This window comes from Periplaneta americana, chromosome 6 (assembly GCF_040183065.1).
Source record: "Periplaneta americana isolate PAMFEO1 chromosome 6, P.americana_PAMFEO1_priV1, whole genome shotgun sequence".
Lineage (NCBI taxonomy): Eukaryota > Metazoa > Arthropoda > Insecta > Blattodea > Blattidae > Periplaneta > Periplaneta americana.
In genome coordinates, this window is record NC_091122.1 from 1,450,862 (window position 1) to 1,474,931 (window position 24,070).

Sequence of the window (24,070 nt, forward strand, 5' to 3'; positions counted from 1 at the left end):
GTGGATATAAAAGGAAAAGTTGAGACCGTGTCGGGTGGAGTTCCTGGGTAGCTCAGTTGGCAGAGCGCTGGTACGTTCAACCAGAGGTCCCGGGATCGATACCCCGCCCCGGAACAATTTTTCCCTTGAAATTATTCATAAGAAATAACGATTGTATTTAGAGGTTCAGGAAAATACTGGTCTCTGTTTTATTTTTCTTTAATGGCTTTTTCGACGAATTTGTCAGGATAGCAGTTACAAATGAGTCACTGAGGGTTTGTAATTCATGACGGAGATCAAATTTTTATTGCAGATGTTGGTAGTTAAATTATTACGGAGGGTGGATATGATGATGTCTTTTCAGACTTTTTTTGGGGGGATATTGGAATCGAAAGGAAATGCCTTCCTTTGTGTCTGTTGCAAATTCTTTATAAATAAGCAATGAAAAAAGTTCTATCTACACTTCTTCTTTACAACGCACCATTGTTTCTTCCGTCTTTCTCACTAACATTAATTATGTATGTTAGGATCATGAGAACTGTTAACGAGTTTGAAGAGTCTTCTAACTCGTTGGTAAATATACTGTACAGGAATATATTATGTTATGTGCAGTGTACATAACATAATTCTTGTTTGAATTTATTTAAACTCGTTGCCGCCAGATTGCAGTAATTGCATTATGCGCATGCTCCTTAGAGGAGAAAGTTGTGAGTAGGTCACAGGTGATAGAAATATCAGTCACAGAGTACTGAATATTGAATACACGAAAGGCTCGGGACAGGATGCTCTTTGCCATCTCACACCAGAAGGCCCAGCTCACACGCTTGATAATCCTGTCCCGAGCCTCTCGTTGGACAACACGTGGACTATGAAGAAGGCCAGAGCCTCTGAGAAGGCGCATATTTACAATAATGGAATACGTAGCGCATGCGCATAGTAACTCGCTTAAATGTCATTGTCGCCAACCGTGTATTATTAATGCATCTTGGCTATAAACAATGGCCAATTTTGATTCTCCAGGCCACGTGCATTTGTTTACATGATGCATTATTGCTATTCTGAACAGATAGTATAGACGTCAAGTATTATCTAGATGCATAAAATTATTTAATAATAGGCTCGGTAATTAGGTGTGATTAGTTCCTGTCTACAGTAAATGAGAATGAACCCGCTAGATTTATTCTGTAAATAGGTCGGTCATATCAATTACGTAATGTAGATACAAAAAAATAATTACCGGTATCTGTTCTGTGGAAAAAATCATTTTGTAAAATTAGGTTATGTTACAATTGAAATTGCGCTGTTGATGTATGTTGAAATGACAATACAAATTTTGTTCATAGCAAATTGAACCAATTTTGTCTTTCCATTGTATGCACTGTGTCATTGGTACGACAAATGAGTTATAATAGTAATGTTTGACATTGCCATATGGAGTAAAAAAAGGCTATCGAGCAGAACGATATAATCGCTTCTGAGTTGCGAGTTCCGAATAACCGAACATTCTATGATCAAGTTGGCGGTGTACACGTAACAGACGACGGAATCGTTGACAGAGGGCGGAAACAAAAACAATAAGACAAATTGGGAACTTGTCGTTGTGGTATGGAGTTGAGTGACGAGGAATGTACTGGTGCTTCTTTCCAGGGGGCTACGCTTCAGATTCAGCAGGACTCTTACTTGTGCAGTCGGAGTCCGAGCAGCGTTGGAGATGACAATGAATCAGTGGCGAAACTTTCGATATCCCCAGATGCAACCAAACTTTTGGCAGTGGAGCCTTTGACTGGAAAAGGAGAAGGAAACTCTGATGAGAACTGTTTGAAGCCGGCAGTGTCCGGTGGTGTGGATGTCGTATCGCCAATTACGTCGTTTCCGAAAAGAAGTAAGAAGTATATAGTACCTAATCATGTTGGCCATTTGTATGATTTAGAAAAATTGTAACCGATTGTTTGGCCAATTTTATAGAATGTAAATCCACATTCACTGGTATAACAGTAGCCTACCCATTGAAACCCAAGGTGTGTTACTGTGTCAAAGAGACATAAAGACCATAATAATGGTCTGGGTCTGTAATTTAAGAGGATGACAGTATTTCCTTTCAGCTCTTCGTGGAATAATGGCATTCCTTTTGACTACTTAATCAGATCGCTCATTTGCTTGTATTGGCAGTGACCTGGTAGACTTGTCCATGATAAATAGTGTTATTATTTTGCGTACTTACGACTTTTAAGGAACCCGGAGGTTCATTATCGCCCTCACATAAGCCCGCCATCGGTCCTTATCCTGAGCAAGATTAGTCCAGTCTCTAAAATCATATCCCACCTCATTCAAATCCATTTTAATATTATCCTCCCATCTACGTCTCGGCCTCCCGAAATGCCTTTTTCACTCTGGTCTCCCAACTAACACTCTATATGCATTTCTGGATTCACCCATATGTGCTACATGCCCTGCCCATCTCAAACATCTCTAATACACTGGTCGAAGTTTAATAAAACACTCTTTCCCATTAGGACTCAAAGCAGCACGTGTTCCATATCTTGAGTCGTAGGCATGATGCTTTAGATCATAATGTTGTGTTGTGGGACATTTCTGAACCGTAACAATTAAAATTTGGTAATTGTTTTGGCACTTTGCTATCTCCAACAGACTCCATTTGTTTGAAAGTTAAGAATATGGTCTCAGTGATTAGTGTGATCATGTTACAGCTCGTGTATGTCATATTTAAATACATGTGCGGTTTTGTACCAGTACCGTCACAGTTCGTTATAATTAAATGCAGTGTTCATTCGTAGTTTTCTGCCCCAGACCAGGTTCTCCAGTCTGCTCTCTTCTGCCTTTCTCTTCGTCTCCTCATGCAATCCGAACTTTTTTCCCATTCACCATTTCTTTCGGTACATCCTTCAGTAGGCAGTTTCTTCTCAGCCAGTGACCCAGCCAATTTCTCTTTCTCTTCCTGATCAGTTTCAGCATCATTCTTTCTTCACCCACTCTTTCCAACACAGCTTCATTTCTTATTCTGTCTGTCCATTTCACACGCTCCATTCTTCTCCATATCCACATTTCAAATGCTTCTAGTTGTTTCGCTTCACTTTGTTGTAATGTCCGTGTTTCTGGCCCACACAATGCCACACTCCACACAAAGCACTTCACTAGTCTCCTCCATAGTTCTTTTTCCGAAAGTGCGCAGAAAATGCTCATCCTTGAGTTTGATTGTGTGGCGGTGATGAGTGCGCATGTCTGTGTTGCAGTCTCAGAGCGGTTCCGACGCACGAGGTCAAAAGACGCGCCTCCCCAGAGTACTGCGATATGCCAGAACCCGATTCTAGAGGAGGACGAAGCCAAGGACTTCTTCACATACCGGGATGGCCTGGTGGAGGCGGCAGTCAAGGAGTGTGTGAGCGAACTGGTCACGCCTGACAAGGACGGCGAGATGCTGGGCTCCTGGCTTCTTACAGAGTCAGTGACATTGCAGATCCCTAATCCAAAGCGTCCCTAAATTTCAAAAGTTCCTAATATCTTTCAGGATTAAAAATGTCCTTATAAACGTCAGTAGATGCAGAGATACAGTTGTTTGAATCTGGCAGTCTGTCTGTAATCAAGATGACCAGCACACAGATCTTTGAGACAGATGTCCCCAATAAGCAATTTAGTGTTAGAAATGTTGTAAAAAATTCCGCATTTCTTTACACATCCAGGATATGTTGATAAGGTGTTAGGAAAGACTTTCCCTATGTTTTGTTTCTTTTTGCTGAAATGATTTACAATTTTTAATATGTAAATTTATAAACTCAACCTAACTCAGAGTGATTAGGCAGTGTATGGAGAACTGTTCTTGATTCCGTGGCTACTTCTAAGTTAAGGGAATTCCACAATAAACCGAAAACGAGAAGCGGAGGATGTCATCGTGAAGATTTTTTTATTCACAGTAAACCAGAACGGAAGCAGCTATGCATATCAATATCTGTGTCAAAGTAGATGCTACGTATTCTGAAGTTATTTGTGTATAATTAACCAATGGCGTTCTCTCATGAGTACAAGCTAGCCAACTTTAAAATTTATGGCACAGGATATTTAAGAATTCAATTAACATGGCAGTCTGGTCACATATACGCGTAGCATATGTTGAAAGTGATTCTACTAAATTCCTGGGTCAGTTAAAAGCAAAGAATAAAGAAGAAATTATGTCATGGCCTCATTTCAACAAAAAATCCGACGAGCAAACAACTTTGTGATGGCAGCAGAATGTGATCGGAAATGAGAATGCCAAAGTTAAAACTTGGCCGACTCTTACGTTTCCGTTCCCGGACTCCAGCAAGCTTCTCGTTAATTGTGAATGCACACATTTAAATACATTTATTTTAACAATTTTGCCGTTCTCGTTTTCGTTCCCGGTTTATTGTGGACCAGTTCTTTAAACGGTACGATGCCAAGGAATAAAGAAATGTCCAATTTGTGTGATGTACACCAACACACTGTTTAATCACACTATTTGAGCTAAACTATTTCCAACTAAAGATTGAAGTAGACTTAAACAAAACCGAAATGTATTACTCCGCAATCGCAAGCTAGCTACCAAAGCAGCCACCAGGGCGCATTATTTTCAGCAAGTGAGCACGCAGGGCAGCCACCGTCTGATATATTGCAGACATTTCAACACGTTCATTGAACTAACCCGTAAAATGCTCACAGAGGGTTAATATTTATTATTTCTCTACTGGGAATAGTGGATTTTCTTTTTCTGTAGATTCGTGATTGAATGTTATTCTTTGAAGAGTGGAGAATTTCTTTAATTCTACAGAAATTTATTTGAGGTTGGCAACACTGAATCTCGCACTGTGTTATACCAGCTGTGCTGATGTGCTCTGTGAAGCTGCAAGTCACCTTGGGAGGGATTTAATGCCTATTACGCATGCGCGTTGCCATAAACACGTTACAATGATTTAACACGCAATGTCTGAAACTACTAATATAAACATGTTGTTTAAATCGTAAGAAAATGTTCTTATAAACATCTTTAATTCTCTCGTATTCCATGTATGTTATACATTTTATTATTTTAGAAGGAACTATTTTAATGTGAGGAAGAAGATGAAGCACGAGTTCGGAGGCGTTGTGCGTCCAATAGCCAATCAGGAACCATTATGCCACGTGCATTTATTTACATTTACTTCAATCTTTAGCTGGAAAGAGAGTAGAAGATTGAAATCTTTTGCTTTTGTGTGTGTTTTATTTTCTTATTATTATTATTATTATTATTATTATTATTATTGTTATTATTATTATTGTTGTTGTTGTTATTGTTATTGAAGAACGTTCCAGAAAATGTTGTGGTTTTATTTTTGAGACACTCTTTCTTGCTATTAAGGCAATGTTTGGTTGCCCTGCAGGATCAGCCTGTGGGATCACGAGAAGGAGCGCTTGATCCTGCTCACCTCAAACTCGCTCTTCACTGTTAAGTACGACTTCATTGCCCTCAAGCAGTTGGATGTCCGCAGAGTTCCTCTGGACCGAGTGGATACCCTGGTCATCGGGGACCTCATCTACCCCACAGGCTCGCTTGTGCCGTGAGTTCCTTCTTCCCAAGTTGTCATATTGATAGGTCTGCCATGTTGCGTTGTGTGGCTTCGATTATTATCGACAGCATTATCATAATGTTACTATTCAGCATTGATGGGATTTCCATAGGGAGATGAGACTGAGGATTCGCCAATTTGTTCTTAAAATGAAATTTAGCCACGTATGTTTTTTGTTTAATTTATTACTTCGAATAAAACAATGTTTTGCAAAAATACGATATTAATAATGTTACATTAATTTCAGTTAATAAAAAACTTATTAAGCCCATTACATTTCTTATACAACAAGTTTTGATGGAGAAATCATTGCAATAAGTGAAAGTCTCAGGAATCTTCTATGCCACATCAGTAAATTTAAAAATGCAGTTATATTGTCAGACTCCAAAGCAGCTATTCTATCAATCGCCTCTAAACACACACCTTCATCTCAAACAGCAGAAATAACTAAAATGCTCTCTCAATTAATATCACTCAATAAAAGAATTGTATTCCAAAGGATACCATCCCATTGTGGAATCCTGGGAAACGAGAATGCGGATGCTTTAGCAAAGAAGGGCAGCACTGCTACTTACAAACCTGTTACTAAATCTACGTATTACTCTGTGAAGAGATTTATTAAATCTACATACTTAGACTTCAACAAACAAAATTTGATAAAACAATCCCATGGGAAAAAATGGAACTCTGCATCATAATCCACAATTAATTCCCGATTTACCACGAAAATCGTCTGTAGCTGCATTTAGATTGGCAACAGGCCATGATTGTTTGGCCAAACACCTGCATAGAATTGGAATATATCAGTCCCCTAACTGTCCATTGTGCAACTCAAACCAAGAAATGGATTCGGAACACCTCAAAATCTGTGCTTCAGTGGCTGATCATGATAATATCTTTGAAAATATTGGAGTGCAAGAGGTCAAATGACTTTATTGTCAAACGCCTGGCATTAGAAAACAACAACACCATTTCTTATACAACTTAAATGCAATCAATCAATCAATCTTCTTAATGTATCCAAACTAAACTAAAATCGTTATATTCAGGGCTGGGCAGTATTTGAAATAAGTAATTGAAATACCGGTACATTTGTATTTTGAATTTTGTAATTTCTAAGGATTTTCGAAAGTATTTTGTATTTAAATACATAAAACTGATGTATTTTGTAGTTCAAATACTCAAAATACTTTTTTCTTCTTCTTGTCCTTCAAGTTTTGGATTTGGATTTGAAGAATGAACTTTTGTCTTATTTGCCTGCCCATTTCAGATGTGCTAGCCATACACTTAGTTTTCTTGCCACAACTGATTTCCTTAATGCCATAAAGAAATCTCCAACAGCATCAAGGATCCATCACCCAACACTCGCTAAATGTTCAGCATTATGGAATGCGTCTAGGGGACCCAAATCCTCAGAAATTAGATCAGATGTCTTGAATATTCATTAAAGTTTCCTTGCCCAACTCGATGGAATTCTCTTTATGACTCTATCTCTCAAATACTGCAATTCAAACATGATATAAGCAGTATATGTGAAAAACTGGGATTGCCAACCTTCAAAGATGTTGGGTTTCAGTATCTTGAAGAATATTGTGCAGTTCTGAAACCCATTGCCGTAGCCCTTGATTTAATGCAAAATGAGAAGACGTGCTGTTACGGGCAGCTTTTGTCCACATTAATTTCCGTCAAAAACAGATTACATATTCTGTTATCTAGTAATCTACGCCATCTATTCCAAGTAACTCCAATCCTAATAAGTTCGCTTTCATCAAGATTTAAAGCGATGTTTGATCTGACCCCAGAAGCAAATTGAGCTATTTTGACAGCTTGCTTCCACCCATCATTGAAGATGAGATGGCTGCCTCACCAAATGATAAGAAGAGGACACAGAATATGTGCGTGAAATCAGCTGAGCAGTTGTCTGCTACATCTTTGGTCAGTTCAGACAATGAAAACAATTTTTATGTTTTCAACTCAAGTGAAACAGACTTTGAAAAGCAAAAAGAAAAGAACTTGTCTACTGCGGAGTATGAGCTCATACAATTCTTCAATGGCAAAGGGACAACCCTGTGCACTCCAGAGAATTACCCAACAGTGAAACAAGCTTTATAAAGTATAATACAAGTTTGTGTTCCTCTGCACCTGTACAAAGACTGTTCTGTTTTGCAGGATTTATTCATTCACCAGCAAGGGGATCCTTATCTGATAAACTTCTTGAGAAACTGTTTTTTTTTTTTTTTTAAAGGAGGAGTAATTATTCATATGTAGCATAATTTCATTGTTGACTGGGAAAAGGAAGAATGTTCAGTTACAGTGTTTATGTAAAACTTCGAGATAAAAATACTTTTAATGTTAGTATGATATTTTAGATTTTCAGTACAGTAATATTCTTATTCCTTTAGGCCTATATATTGTATCGAGTATTTGAAATACAAATGTATTTTGGTTAATTTTTTAAAAGTATTTTGTATTTGTATTTGAAATACTTTAATGTCAGTATTTTGCCCAGCCCTGGTTATATTCATAAACACACTGATAGCCTATGACTGATTATATCTTGCTTTTATATGTTGTTTAAGTTTGCTGTGGAGTATCGACTACTTTGTATCATTTTTCCACCAGTGCAGAATTTATAAAGAAATTAATTTTTTTTTTTTCCATTTCACATAAAAAATTCAACTACTTTTTCTGCTTCCTTCTCCATGTTCGAAAGAAATTGAAATGAATGTAACATTGGAGATCGGATCTTATTCTCGAGTCACATGAATGCAGTATTCGTAAGTCGGCCATTTCTAAGGCAGATTTTAGGATATGCACGATTGTTTACATTTATTTCATAGCAGACACTACTGACGTGAGAAAGACGAGGATTGAGATCAGAGAGGGGAGGGGGTGGCATGCAATCTGAGAGACAACGCGTTAATAATGAACTCATTGTTGAAATGATGGAAGTAACTTCTGAAATAATTATTACAAGTAAGGCCAGTATTACACTGTCTCAGACTTTTACAACAAAAAATATTACAAGCGACAGAAATAATAACTATATTTTCGTTACTTCATTACTGATAAAAGTAACTTTCTTACAGTTATAGTTACTTTATTTAAATAATAACACCATTGCCGAGCATTACTTTGAAAAATTAATTGTTACTAACAATTTCATTACTCCTCAACTGTGAATTTAATGATATTATAATGAATCACGGCTAGTACAGTATAGGCCTCTATGTTAACATTAAACATAACGTCTGCTACCGGTACAACAGTGTGTGCCACAGCTGTGTTTCTTTTGTTTAGTTGAAAACAAAGACTGTGATAATGCAGTCATTTAGTACATAAAATATCAGACATAGGGCAGACTGTGGGTATTTACAGTTTTGTCTGCTGGATTAAAGGAGGCTGGCACAAAGATTCAAATGTCACTGTTGTAGCATTAAAATAAGAAGATCATTACAGATGCATCACATGAAGAGAAAAATTATAGGTATTTGGGAATCGGTAATTTGGTGAAACTAGCACCGAGGTAGTTACAGTGATTTCGGAAGTGAAAATCGTATCTGAAAGGTGTATAAGGAAACTAGCTCAGCATTAGTTTAGCCAAGAATTTTTTCCGTACAAACTTTAGTATAATGAAAACTGAAGTACTTTAATTTGTAAGTTGGACATAACATTGACTGGGGTCAGCAAGCCATGTTTGATAGAATTTTATAGTGCGTGTATTTACTGTTATTAGGGACAAGAAGTAATTGACAAATATTCATACAAAGTTTGGAACAAAGAGCAAAGAGTCTTCCTTCTTCTCTCTGAAATGACTGTTCAGTCTTGAAACTGGAATCCCACCAGTGTGCATACTTTTAAGTAATGATGTTAATGCCAATAATAACATAATTATAATCTATTCATTGATTAAAGTTCTCGTTAACACTTTGTTAAAAACGTAACATTTACTTTGTCATACGTTAAAAGTGTTAAAATTGTTAAAAAAGGTATATACCTTCGACAGACGGCCAGTTTCGACGCTATGTGTCATCGTCCTCAGTGTCTCTTGAACCACTGGTGATCTTGACTCTGCAATGTGCATCAAATCATCCCATGCAACATAAACATGCAGCTTTCCGTACAATGACATACATATTAATTAATATACCAATGAACAATGACAACTACACTGAAGAATTAAACACAATAAAATATATAGCACAAGACAATGGATACAACCCTAACATAATAGACACACTAATAAAAAAGGCAAAACAAAAACAGAACAAACCAACACAAACACCACGCAAGAATAAATACATAACATTAACACATCACAATACCAATACCCACAAAATTGCAACTTCATTCAGAAAACTAAAGTACAAAATTGCATACAAAACAAATAACACAACACAAATACTTAAATAACCACATTAAACATTCAAATAAATATAATTCAACTGGAGTTTACAAATTAAAATGCAATAGTTGCCCACATTTTTACATAGGACAGACAGGAAGATCCTTTCACACAAGATATAATGAACATATTAAAGCTTAACCAAACCCTACATCACATCAAATTATGCAGAACACATTATCAACAATAATCATGACTGCAATAATATAGAAACAGATATGGAAATTTTACACATCACACCAAAAAGTTCACAGTTAAACATCCTAGAACAGTACGAAATATATAAGAATACAATAGCACACCCACAATATATACTTAACACACAACTGCAGTTCGATACGCACACATTGTTTGACGTCATAATACATCATAACATACAAACAGCCAGCCCCCACCATAGGAGCAACACACCCCCACCCCTACCATCGACAACTGCACATCGCAGAGTCAAGATCACCAGTGGTTCAAGAGACACTGAGGACGACGACACATAGCGTCGAAACAGGCCGTCTGTCGAAGGTAAATACCTTTTTTAACAATTTTAACGTGTGACAAAGTAAATTTTACATTTATAATCTATTTTTATGTAATTTCAAATCAACAACTGCGCCTTGTTTAAAACAGGAAAGAACTGGTTAGTGAGCACGAACAAAGATAAATGCAGTGCTATGATTGGTTGAGTGGACTTATTATGAAGAATAAATACAGCATGTTCCAGAATATCTGACGGATTTCACTATTAAGGACACAAAAAGTATTAAGGATATCAGTTTGTACATATAGAATCTAATGATTTTAAGTAATTTTATTTACTTTTTCCCTATGATTTAGTTCTACTCGTACATACATAAAATAGTAAGTATTAATTTAAACTTCAGCAATCCTTTGCAGACTGTTGATTTGAGTGCACACAAGTACATACTGTACATACATACTGGACATACATGTACATACTTACTTGGAAGCCAGTCTAAATGTGTTGTTCAGGAACTGAAAGCATTGCCTTGTAGAAGGCTGAATGGCCTGGCCTCGGGGGTGGTGACCGTGGTGAAGGGCTGCCTGCTGCGACCGCTGCAGGAGCGGTGGGCACGAGGCACGCCCAACAAAGACTTCTGCGCGTCTGCGTTCGACTTCGTTAGCTTTGAGCCCAGGTATCCGCATGCTGCCCTAACATGATGTGCAGGGTTTTCACACTCATTGTCAGTCACGTGATGTGTCGTTCTGGTGCTGCCAGTCATCTGGACTTCCCACCAGTCATCTGTCGGTTCTTAAGATTTTCTTGAATGACATTTGAGTGTGGAATGTCTGGCATCATTTTTGTTGAATATAATTCCCTCTTTTTTTATTCGGAATTTCTTGATAATTTATTGTTTACTTGTATAGCTCCATCGTTGATTGCAATCAAAGGCATGGTTTCTTTCCAACAGTTTTATTTTCTGTTCTCTTATCTTGTGCTTATGCCAAGTAGTTGCGCAGAGAGTGTGACCATTTGTCTTTTTTGAGCATAGAATAAGTAGTTTCTTCTCTGTATGAAGATGACTGAATTTGAAAGCAGATGTAAGTTAAGTTCAGAAATGTCTTCAGCTTTGCCTCGAACACCCTGTTGAGATTTGCATGATTGTTGTGTGGTGCACCTTGTAGTCTTAACAACATTATAACCGCCATTTCATTCTGTGCTAGTTAGTATTTCTGCATTGCTACATAACAATTGAAATGTCATCATTGCGTAGAATAGTTAGTATTTATTAATACACCCCTCTGTTTTATTGTACTCTCAAATCCATTATCTTGTTTTGGCATAATTTCGCTAAATAAGTGTTGGCTGCAAGCTCTTTGAACTAATGTCTGGAATTTCACTCGGTATACAGTGTATATATACATACAGGGTGGAAGGTAACCACTGCACCAAAATGAAACTGGTAATAATATATCATGAGGAGAGATTTTAAAAATCTAAATAAGTTTCCTTTCTAACATTCAGCATTTTAGAGGAAATCATGTTTCTATGAAACATTTGGCAACATAATGGATACTGCAATCCGTGGTAAGAATAAACATGAGTATATATTACGGTGGCGGCTGAGTAGCTCAGTTGGTAGAGCAGCTGGCTACGGACTGAAAGGTCCGGGGTTCGATCCCAGGTGGTGACAGGATTTTTTCTCGTTGCCAAACTTTCAGAACGGCCCCGAGGTTCACTCAGCCTCCTATAAAATTGAGTACCGGGTCTTTCCCGGGGGTAAAAGGCGGTCAGAGCGTGGTGCCGACCACACCACCTCATTCTAGTGCCGAGGTCATGGAAAGCATGGGGCTCTACCTCCACGCCCCCCAAGTACCTTCATGGCATGTTAAGGGGATACCTTTACCTTTTATATATTAGGGTAAAGCTAGGAGAGAAGACGCACTTTTCAAAATAAATATATATATTCAACCACACATGATATATTGAAAAACAAACAATATTTATTTATTCTTTGATTATCACTTGCTTCAGGAAAAATATTAATTTCACACTGAAATCAATTATATATTCATTTTTAATCATTTTTCATAAATCCTGCAATGCGTCATCTCTCCTACTATGGTATTCGTAGATGACGCACTATGGGTAGGAGAGAAGCCGAACGAAAAATTGAATACTGGGTACACACATTATGGACTTAATATTGTTTTCTGTCACAAAATAATTATATAGTTACAGTTATATAATTACCTATAATACTAATTGAGTAACATTTTAACTCTTCATTTAATGAAAGTATTTTGTAAGCTTGTCACTGCGTTTGTTTTTCTTTTCTTTTAATTCTACCACATAGAGCACACAAATTAGAATAAAGGGAGCAACTTTCGTGTAACCACCTCTTGCAAGAAATGCACTGAAACCAGTCCGATTTAGATTTTGTCTTAGAATAAAGTTCTAGACACTCGACACATTCATCTTCATCGTAGTCTTCAATTTCCTCATCATCAGACGATAAGATTATTGGTTCTTCATCCTCAGACGACGATGATTCGTATTTTAGAACTCTTTTTGTTCCCTTTCTTTGCTTTCCTGTTGTCTTCGATGAATTTTTCTGGTCATTTTGGGCAGTAGATTTCTTCTCTCGATTTTTATTATTTTCTTCATTTTCTTTCCGCGCCAAGAGTTTCTTCTTTTTTTCTGCAATGTAGCATGGATCTGTGATGTTGGAAGCTGACTGTTTTCTTTTGGAAGTGGAGGGCTTGAGATTCGATGGGATAGGCCACACAGCTCCTAATGCTTTGGTTGGACTTTGATTTATGTTGCTACTTGACTGAGTGGAATTAATTACTGCAGAAATGTTGGAATAGGATGCATTATTTGAGACGGATACACCTGAAGGACTTACAGAGGTACTGCAACCTGGCTGTAGAGAGTGGGATTCAGGAGATTTTGTGGAAGACGGTGAAAACGTCTGACAATTTGTGGGTTGATCACATGACAAGAGGTAAGCATGATCAGGAATAGCATCGATATTAAGAGGATAAATCCCTGTAGCTTGGAAAGCCGACACTCCCATTTTGACAGTTGCGAAACGGGCCCAAGCAGAGTTCAACAAACCACCAAACTCACTTCTGGAAATATTTCTCACACCTTTGTTGAGTCTTACCAGACTGTCACATGTATCTCTCCAGTATGTTTTGAATGGTTTGAATGCAACACGATCTAGCGGTTGAAGATAGTGCGTGGTGTGGCTTGGTAAGCACAACAAAATGACATCATTACGTCTGGCCAATTCTAGGAGTTTGACATCATTCATGTGGGAAGCATGTCCATCCACGATAAGTAAATTTTTCCCTGCTAGCTTGCGTGGTATGAAATGTGTGGTCATCCAATCCAGGAACAGTTCAGAGTTAATGTAGCCTTTTTCAGGCCTCACTTTAATAACAGTCCCAGGAGGCGCTCCTTTTTCGTGTTCAGGCTTCTTGTAGACTCCTTTCATCACGCAATAAGGGGGCAAGAAATGACTTTCCGCATTACAGCATGCAAAGACAGTAATAGTTTCGCCCTTTTCCATCGTAGTAACGACTTTAACATCTTTACTGCCTTTTCCGGCAATTACTTCTCCAGGCACATTGTTCAGTTGCAGCCTGTTTCTTCTGCGTTCCAAATATTGCCTGGCTTATTTACCAGATAGTTTTCCACCATAATTCTTGATAGAAGCTGAAAATAATCAGCAACTTCTTTCCTGTTCATCCCTCCAACCCTTGCTCATGAGGTCCTTCACCCTTTCTTATGGCAAGCTCAGGATTTCGACGCATGAAGGAAGCAGCCATACTTTACCAGCTTTTCCGTCCTCAGTATTAAATGTTGTCTTTATACCGAGAAACTGCGCCATCTTGAAGGCCATCTCCCGAACATCTTTCCTTTTAGGAGAAAAACCAACACCTTGCAGCTCAAGAATGTGTTTCACCAACTTTTTTTCTGCCTCATTCCCCAGCTGTGAAGATGGCCCTAGAACGCTTTTGTTGAAGTTATTGTTCTTAACTCTGGTCCTTGAAGTTTTTTCCGGTATATTGTACTGTTTACTCGCTTCTCGTAGAGACATTCTCTTTTCCAGAACAGCGAGACCAGCATTTCTTAAATCTTCTTCACTCCAGGAAGCACGATTAGATATTCTAATATATTTATTTGGCATGTTTGATAACCCTAAAGTAAGAAAAAATAATTAAAATATGAAGAAACACGATTTGTCATTCTAATTTATTTATTTTGCATACTGGTAACTTCAAAATAATTTAGAAAACTCAATGAAACTTTACAGAGACATGATTATATATTATAATTTATTACTGTAGTATAATTTGGAATATTTAATACACCAGAACTAGTTACAAATACCCAATTACGATGTAAAGAAACGTTATTATAATAATTTAGACGAACTGTGTAATATAATTTCCGTATATTCTCTCTTTAAATAAAAAATTAGGTCATAAACTGCGTCATCTTTCCTACCATCGTGATAAGTCATCTGTCCTAAATTGGTAGGCGAGATGACGCACCCAGCTGCTTAATAGAAAATATGGCCAAACGGCATATAACTGTGTACACTGCATGTGGATGGATATGGCTTCCACCAACATTTTACAATTCCTAAGTATTACTACTACAAATATGCTACATAAAAATATTAGAAATGTTGAACGAAAATTCAGGCACTTACCAACGATAATTCATTGAAGAAAGTCAATGTAAAATACACAATAATACATATAATCGCGGGAGAATTTCACTGCATCAGCAAACTTCCTTGTTACTCTTGCTGAGCGTAGACATGAGGCGAAACATAGTGGTAAACTGGGAAACTAAAGCCTGCGTTGTCTCTCCTACCCCCGTCTTCTCTCCTAGCTTTCCCCTATATACTGGACTTTTTTTAGTATATACTCTTGTTAGTAAGAATAAAAACATTTGAGTATCTACTCATTTTTTATTACATACTCGTAACATGGAAGCATAGTAGAATATACTCGAGCGTCCATCTTTTACAGAATATATACTCATGCTTGATAAGAATAAAAGCTAGTATATTCTCATATTTATAAGTTCGTTCTCATGTTATTCTGAGTATGGTTTGTAGCAGGCTCAATTCTGAGTATTTGTTGATTTGTATTCAGTTTAAATTTAAATTAAAAATAAATGGCATAATTTATAAAATGGCTGTAGTGCCTCATGGAAAAATATAGAAAAAGACGTGAACTTCAGAAGCCTTTAACGCTTCACAAAAGTGAATGTGAAATTGGTTAAACACGTATTTGTTATTCATAAAAAACATAACCTATAAGAATATGAATGGCTATCAAATTATAAGGTTAGATTGTATTGTTAAATATAATTAACAGTTTCAGTTTATTGTGTAAAATTTGAATTGCAAAATGCAATTACTTGTAACTTTAAAATTATATGTAACTGCTCCATAATAAAAAATACAATTAGCATAACTGGAATTCTAGAAATGGATGTAATCTCTATCCAACATCCCATAATGACGATTTCCCAATAGTATTTTCTTGTTTCCTGCTTTATTAACGTCACTTATCTGATTCACTCTCTCTTTCATATTTATTTACTTATTTATTCATTTATTTTATTTCTATTTATTTATTTGTCTCTATTTATTTAATTTACTCATTTATTTAATTTATGTACTTATTTATTTACTTTATTTATTTAATTAATTTAATTTATTTATTTTCTTAATTATTTAATTAATTTATTTCATTTCTTATATACTTATTTATTTAATTAATTAATTAATTTAATACATTCATTTATTTAATTTCTGCCTATTTATTTAATTTAATTAATGTATTTTATTATTTATTCTATTTATTTACTTATTTATTTATTTATTTATTTATCTATCCATTATCAAAATTTACAAAAAGCAAAACATAAACCACTACAACATGCAGATAGCACGTGATAGCCTATAAAAAAAACTGAGCATCAGGGTACAATGTGGTCAAAGAGGATAGGTAACATGAGTATATACTAACTTTTAAACGATCAAGAAGGCTGTTGAGATGAGTATACAGTATATTCGCGTTAGGTAGAATGTCTTTATTCTTACGAAAATGAGTATGTTCTAGTGATTACGAGTATATAATCACTGGAAGTGCTCATACTCAAAAGTATAAACCTTGAGAAAGTACTTAAGCTTTATTCTTACAAATGCGGCCAAGTTAGTTCAAGACTCGTAAACAAAAGCAACTCGTAGCATTCGTCTTCCTCTGTTTGTAGACTAGGAAGGGAATGATGTGGCTTGGTGATTCAATTTTAAACGGAAATACGCATCTTGTGATGCCAGAAATACATTGTAATAATTTTTAATCACATGACTTGTTGTACATTAAATTAACTGAAAATAAATCATTAAAGCACATAGTATTATTTACATGTAATTTTAGACTGAAAAATGTTAAATTAACGTAAATGTCAACAAAGTAAGTCAAGGTCACATTACGTCATTGCTCTATCCCTTACCTTCCCCTCCCTCTCTGTAGTACTCAGTCACAGGCACGTGACACTGCACTGCATTGCAAGATTTATTTTAACGATTTTCTCAATTATCTAATTTAAATTCATGGCTAAACGGTTAAATTTGCAAAAAAAAAAAACCCAAGACATTAACTGGTCGGATTATTTTTACCTATCTGCTTGTATAGCAATCAACCATTTCTCTCAGACGTTACCACAATAGAGCGCTGCAAACATTGGGCAAAGACTATTTTCCCGCTTAACGGTGCTTCATCGAAGGAGAAGTGTAATAAAAGTTTTGTTATATTTAACATTAGAATCACCTCTTGGTGCATCGGTCCCCTTCCACCCTGTGTAAGTACTCTGAACAGAAGAGTGACCGTAGGCCGCTAGTTTATTGTGCACGGTGTTGTGTTTCTACTCTGTGTAAGACACACTGCACTCTTTTTGGCTCCACTGTTGATGAAGGTGGATCGTATCCAGAGAGTCACAACTCCGCAGGCAATTAAATGACGACAGAGTTGCTGTCAGGAATAGAGCTATTTCCAATTGACTTGAAAAAGCAGGAGTTTGAATACAGAGAGTAGCTTTGCCTTGTAGAGGAGAATGGAAAACTTTTTAGGCAATAGGGAAACTCAAACCAGGCTGTGCCAGCTTGTCCTCTCAAGGCTGCGCTAGACTCTTGACTTAAGATTGCAGTTTAAAGTGCACAAGCCTGTACCTTGTTAGTGAATGCTGCTGTAATGCTTCCACGTGCCTTAGTTCATGGGTTCCACCTTCTTCATGGCTACAATATTTTATTTTGATGCATGTAATGTTTAACTTACCATAACTAACAGTGACTGGATCTTAACATTACAACTAGGCAATATTGCTTAATTGTGAATGGCTCGTGTCGTTCTGGGTGACCTCTATGAACCTAACAAGGAGAGGACACGCTCTGTATATCACCGAATTAAATCAGATTTTGTGACATGAAAGTACAAGACGTACTGTTTAAAGACATAGCTGGTATGGGTGGCCAATGACCCCTCGTTTTGGAAATATTGGCTATTGTTTGAGACACACTTCTGTTAGGTGCCTAATAGGGACACATTAGACTGTGTAACGGCGTAGCTTATGTGGTTGGATGCTGAGTTGTCATCCAGGCAACTCGAGTTCGAATCCTAATGCCTTCTCATTTTTTAAAGTTTGATATTATTATTATTATTATTATTATTATTATTATTATTATTATCATCATCATCATCATCATCACTATTATTATTATTATTATTATTTTAATTCACTTTCAGTTGTCAGTTCCTATATTCAAAGCCATGTTGAAATATGCGTAGTATGCATTAAAATTGATAAACGAACGAGAAGTGTTTGTGAATGTGAAGGATGTCTGTTTCGCAGAAGTGCGGAAAAATGTGTGTGACTGTGGACAAGCTTTCATTTGTTGTGCATGGTGCTGGAAATATGTATGTTTTGTGTGTTTTTATGACATAATGAATCGGGTACAAAATGAAGTGGAATAGCTGCTACAGAAATAGAACAGAACCAGTACACATCTTACCTTCCTACGTGAGCAGTATTTCATTGTTTATCCTTTACAATACAATGTTAGTTAATTAGTAATTTGTTTAAAACATGATGAAGCATTCAATACTTTGAGAAATATGATATAGGTATGTAAATAGATAACTGTAATCACAATATTAATCATTATTAAAAGAAAATAAATATAGGATCAGTTAAGATTCGAACTCATGTTGCCTTGATAACAACTCAGCATCCAACCATATGGGCTAAGCTGTTACACAGGCTAATGCTTCCCTATTGAGCACCTAACGGAAGTATGTCACAAACAATAGCCAATATTTCCAAAACGAGGGGTCATTGGCCACCCATACCAGGTATGACTTTAAACAGTACTTCTTGTACTTTCATCTCACACAATCTTATTCCATTCGGCGATATACAGAGCGTGTCCTCTCCTTGTAAGTCACATGGAAAGGGGTGTGGAGGTGCATGATCAGTACTTAGTCGAGTGCGTTCACGCTCATTCCTATCGAAATAGTAGGTAGTAAATTAATCTACAACATCTTATCTAATTTTGAAGCAAAGTCGTATTTGTTAGTGCAGATTGTAGTTAACTTTATGTTAATTTACATTTTTCTGCTGAAGTTACTATTACACGAATTGCTGCACACATAATTAGAACACAACTAAAACAAATAATAATAATCTATTGTATACTATGTGGGTGATTCATAAATGTCTGAACTTGAAGTACAATGCAGTTATTCTCCATGCATGTCGCTGCTTGTATAAGAATAAGTAGCCCCTGTAGTTGCCTGCAGAACTGTAATAATTCATCATCAGTTTTCTTCATTTGTTATGAAATATTGTAAAGCAATCATGAGAATTTGGGAATATATAATTTGTGAGCAATACATTTCCTTGTCTAAAATGCTGGACAGTACACCGTGCTCTGCTTATAGGGAGAGAAATAAGCGGTAATTTCAAGTGTAAATAATTTTATAACACAAAATTTTTAATATAACTTGATGTAAAAACTCTCCGAGTTTCGGAGAATGGTCAATGCAACTCAGTGTGTGTGTCCTGCAGTACTCAACCCCCTACCAAGTGTTGTGTAACATTTGTGGAGTGACTAGCTAGGCTGCATTTGTAATGCGTTTCCTCAGTTCTTCCAAAGTGTCAACTCTACCACGTTGGTACACAACGCCCTCCACAAAGTCCCAGAAAAAAGTCAAAAGGGTTTCAGGTCGGGCGATCTAGGTAGTCAGGCAAGGGAACTTTTCTGATCAGCCTATCGGGAAAGTGGGGTGGAGTCACATGTTGCTGAGGGGGGAGGATGGTCAACAACAAAAGTTCTGGAACATGTCCAGATATACATCCCCTGTGACTGTCGCCTCAATGAAGAAGAATGGTCCAATGACTGAATTCTCTACTGAATGGCACCATGCTTGTTTCCGCATTAAACCTTGGTGCGCATGTGCATAAACGTGCAGCTGTTTTTAGACCATTGTTGCATAAACTTGGACAGTTTCTGCATCTTGCCAATGTAAATCGCAACGAGCATTTATTTCTCGACCCCTCTGAGAGTAACACGGTGTATTGCTTGTTGCATGACTTGGTGTACTTGTTATAGGGCGCGCAATATGCGAGGACTGAGGGCTATGTGGAACAATGGAGAGCCCCTGGCGTTCAGAAAAAAGTGGAACCCATTCAACAATGAAATTCCCTGGACGACCTACACATCACATCCACTGCTCTGGCGAAAAGGTGAATGCCCATTCAGTGGAGTTCCCATTATCATCCAGAGAGATGAGAACTAGTGACATTTGAATAAGACTATTTCGCGAATAATAATAAAAAATAATTTTCTGAAGAGTAAAAAAAATATTTTGCCTTGTATGTTAGACGAAATGTTATCGTAACTCTGTAGTCAGCAAGACAAAGAATGCTACGCTACAAGAAGCTGCATTTCTGGCATCTGCTGGCCGGTAAAGGTAACTCCTCCCCCATTCCTAAGCCACCTCTTAACTCTCCCCTTTTGCCGCTGCTGATGTTATGATCAGTATAATAATAGTGAATTAAAGCTGCTTGTGCACTATCAGATTTTCGTGGAATTCAGTACTTCACAAGCTTTACTGTCAAGTCACATACAGTACTTTGAAAGTCTTGAAAGTAAATAACATGTACTAATCGATCAATGACCCGACAGTTCTCTGAAGAAATTACCAATGGAATTCGAAAATATTATGGCGCCAAGAACCACAAAAAACATGGCTTCCTAGCAGAGAGGAGTTGTTTCTGACTTAATTCAGTTTTGTGAATTAAATTCATGTCTGTACGCCGTGAATTCTGTGGAATACCACAACAAAATGAAGGAATATAATGCGGAAATTGCAGGGCATATATCTCGAGTTAAATACCATTACGTGCATTTTTTTTTAATGAAGACCTAATGTAGGCGAATACTAATTGTAAATATTTTATTTTGAAACAATATGTAATTGTAATATTCTTCGTTGTAGAGTATTGTACAGTACTAATATTGTTTGGTATAGCTTAGTTATTCTACAAAGGATTTACGTATTTATGCCGTAATATTTAGTAGGCAGGCCTACATAGGTTACAATGAACTTGAAGCACATTTTTAAAATCTTATCAAATCTTCAATATATGAAACAGTCTTTGACAAATCTTTCTCAATATTGATCAATCTCTGACAAGCTTTGACAAGCTTTCTTGTAAAGTATTGAATTGGAAGAATAATTTGATCATGTACAAGCACGTTATTTGTCTTGCATTATTATTATTATTATTATAGTTTCAAGGATGTTGTATGTTTATCGTTTATTTTATGTTTTGATTTCCTAGTAATTTTTTAGATATGCGCATATAGGACCCTCCTTGGGGTTTCTGTAGAATGCGACAATGAGGGTTATTAGTTTTTTTTTACGGAAAAAAAAAAGTAGAAAATGGCCTAATTTTCAAAGGGAAAGTAGTTTTCAATGTGAAGAATTCTTATAGGACGTCAGTTGACTTATTAGAAAATAGCTAAACATTGGAGTTGATCGGTGCAGGTAACCTAAAAGCGATTAACACGTGAAATAAAAAGATAGGACACTTCAAAATGAACGCAAAACGCACATTTCACGTCGCTTAATATATGCAAAGCATACTAAAAGCCTAAATTAACCTAACCTAATATATCACAGATTCGTAGATGCAAGACATACTAAAAGCCTAAGCTAGCCTAACTAACCTGCCGTAGATTCGTATATGCAAGGCATAAGAAAAGCCTAAACTAACTTAATCTAACTAACCTGTCACAATTCCCGCACTGTAGAACTTAGAAAAAATTAATCTTGGTAGTTTGTGTCGCATGCTATAGAAAAGCCCCTTCCTCAATTTTTTCAGTATGGTACTGAAAGTCGAAGAAAATGGGGACATATGCGACTGAATGTGGCAAGGGTATGCTGCACTTGCGACTGTTACGTTAGTGTACAAATAGTCTCAGTTTTGTTCAGCATATGCACAGAGGCACGTCTATACCAGTTAGCACATGAGATGCGTTTGCTTTGCAGAATCTCTAGTAAGCAGCGTGAATGAGATGTACGACGTGGATGACTTTGCACGCAAGATTGTGTCCGCCGTGGAGAAGGCGCAGACGATGGGCACAACCGAGTCGCCCTGCAGCATCGAGCACAAGTCCATCGTGCTGGAGAACTACGTGGGCCTGGGCTCGCTGATTCACAACCGCAACGCACTCGGCTTCTTCAAAGTGCGCGGCAAGTTCAGCTTCTAGGCCAGTGTGTACTGTTACTCTTTTTTGTTGCCATTTTGCTTTTGTTTTGCGGTGGTGGGACGTTTGTTCCGTGATACGCAGTTGCTAGTCAGGCTGTGTTGCCAGATGTGATGATGTCGGCCTAACACAGTAAACATATCAGTAGCGTCAGTAATTGTCATCCGTCTTGTGTGCAGTAATGGCTTGCAGAGGGCCCAGCCGCACCAAGTATCAGGATGGATGGCAGAATTAACTTTTCACTATGCAGTCTCTAAATCTGAATACAAAGCAGAGCAAGTCTTGTTTCTAAACGAGTCAAAGGATGATTACAAGACCATAACAAAAATGTTTCAAATTAGTTAATTTGTGTCCCTGAAAGACTAGTCAGTTATAATTTTATAGTTAGAATTTTTGTATATATAAATTCGTGACATGAGTCTCAATGAAGTAGAGAATATCAACTGCCTCCTATTTTCTGTACAAATTGAAATCTGGTTCTAGTCTCGGGAATTTATGAGCCGAGGTTTTCTTTTTTTTTTTCCCCCCTTATTAATAGCAGTAGCAGTTCATAGAAATTACAGGTGCTGTACAGTAGAATGTCGTTATAACGAATGCCAGTATAACGAAATATTCAATATTACGAAGTTATTTTCTGCCCCCTGCCTTTTCTTACATAATTTATTGTTAAAATATTTTAGTTTAACGAATTTCGTTTTTACGGAGAAATCAGTATAACGAAATGGAAAATTTTGTTCCCTTCCCGAAAAAAGAAAAGAAAAACTAATTTTTCAACGATAAATATTTTAAATATAGGGTGTCGGTACAGTTTGTTAGCAAGTAGAAGCGTATTTCGTATCATAATAATTTATAATTTACCATCAGAGTGGCGCGCCTAGCATGACCAAGTATACTTAACAAAATGTAATAATTTTAAATAATAAAACAAGAACATAGACATGAATTCAGAGTACACATGAAATAAGTATAAATAATGGAAATTATGTGCTGTTGCTAATTGCATAGTGGCTACGTTGTTGTTAAACATCTAGCTCACATAGTCTGTCTACTTATGATACAGATGTCTATAAATTTTGTGCAGCTGTTCCCATTTAGTTTCTTTCTACTAGTCACAGCTCATTTCGTCCCAAATAACATAGCACAAAGTATAATTTCGAGGGAAAAATTGTTCCGGAGCCGGGTATCGAACCCAGGACCTTTGGTTTAACGTACCAACGCTCTACCACTGAACTACTCGGGAACTCTAACCGACACCGATCCAATTTTTCCCTCTATATCCACAGACCTCAAAGTGGGCTGACAACCGTCAAGCAACCAACTTCGAGTGCACACTAACTCCGTGTGACTTAAATTGTGGTTTTCTGTTAACGAACAGTGACGTGTATTATGCAAATCAAGATTTCAGGTATAACTCCCTGTAAAGTTGATTTGAATAATTTCGAGGGAAAAATTGTTCCGGAGCTGGGTATCGAACCCGGGACCTTTGGTTTAACGTACCAACGCTCTACCACTGAGCTACTCGGGAACTCTAACCGACACCGATCCAATTTTTCCCTCTATATCCACAGACCTCAAAGTGGGCTGACAACCGTCAAGCAACCAACTTCGAGTGCACACTAACTCCGTGTGACTTAAATTGTCACGGCTGACGGTTGTCAGCCCACTCTGAGGTCTGTGGATATAGAGAGAAAAATTGGATCGGTGTCGGTTAGAGTTCCCGAGTAGCTCAGTGGTAGAGCGTTGGTACGTTAAACCAAAGGTCCCGGGTTCGATACCCGGCTCCGGAACAA

General features: G+C 37.1%; 1 protein-coding gene across 2 annotated transcripts; it reads left to right on the top strand.

Annotated features, from left to right (window-relative positions):
- The first annotated feature begins 1,430 nt into the window (after window positions 1-1,430).
- Window positions 1,431-23,976, top strand: LOC138700886 (tumor protein p63-regulated gene 1-like protein). 2 transcript variants are annotated; one of them, XM_069827280.1, is made up of 6 exons: window positions 1,431-1,861; window positions 3,231-3,438; window positions 5,370-5,546; window positions 10,971-11,111; window positions 20,118-20,251; window positions 22,063-23,976. In XM_069827280.1, the coding sequence occupies exons 1-6, from the start codon at window positions 1,585-1,587 to the stop codon at window positions 22,281-22,283; spliced, it is 1,158 nt and encodes a 385-aa protein (XP_069683381.1). In that variant the 5' UTR covers window positions 1,431-1,584; the 3' UTR covers window positions 22,284-23,976. The 2 variants fall into 2 exon arrangements, with proteins under 2 accessions (XP_069683381.1, XP_069683382.1); XM_069827281.1 differs by lacking the exon at window positions 10,971-11,111 and having other exon boundaries at window positions 1,441-1,861; window positions 22,063-23,974.
- The last annotated feature ends 94 nt before the right edge of the window (window positions 23,977-24,070 follow it).

Excerpts from the sequence above, each read along its gene's own strand:
- LOC138700886 (XM_069827280.1), top strand. The coding sequence starts at position 1,585 with ATGGAGTTGAGTGACGAGGAATGTACTGGTGCTTCTTTCCAGGGGGCT. Across the intron at positions 1,862-3,230 it reads TACGTCGTTTCCGAAAAGAA|TCTCAGAGCGGTTCCGACGC; the intron begins GTAAGAAGTATA and ends TCTGTGTTGCAG. Across the intron at positions 20,252-22,062 it reads TCCACTGCTCTGGCGAAAAG|AATCTCTAGTAAGCAGCGTG; the intron begins GTGAATGCCCAT and ends TTTGCTTTGCAG.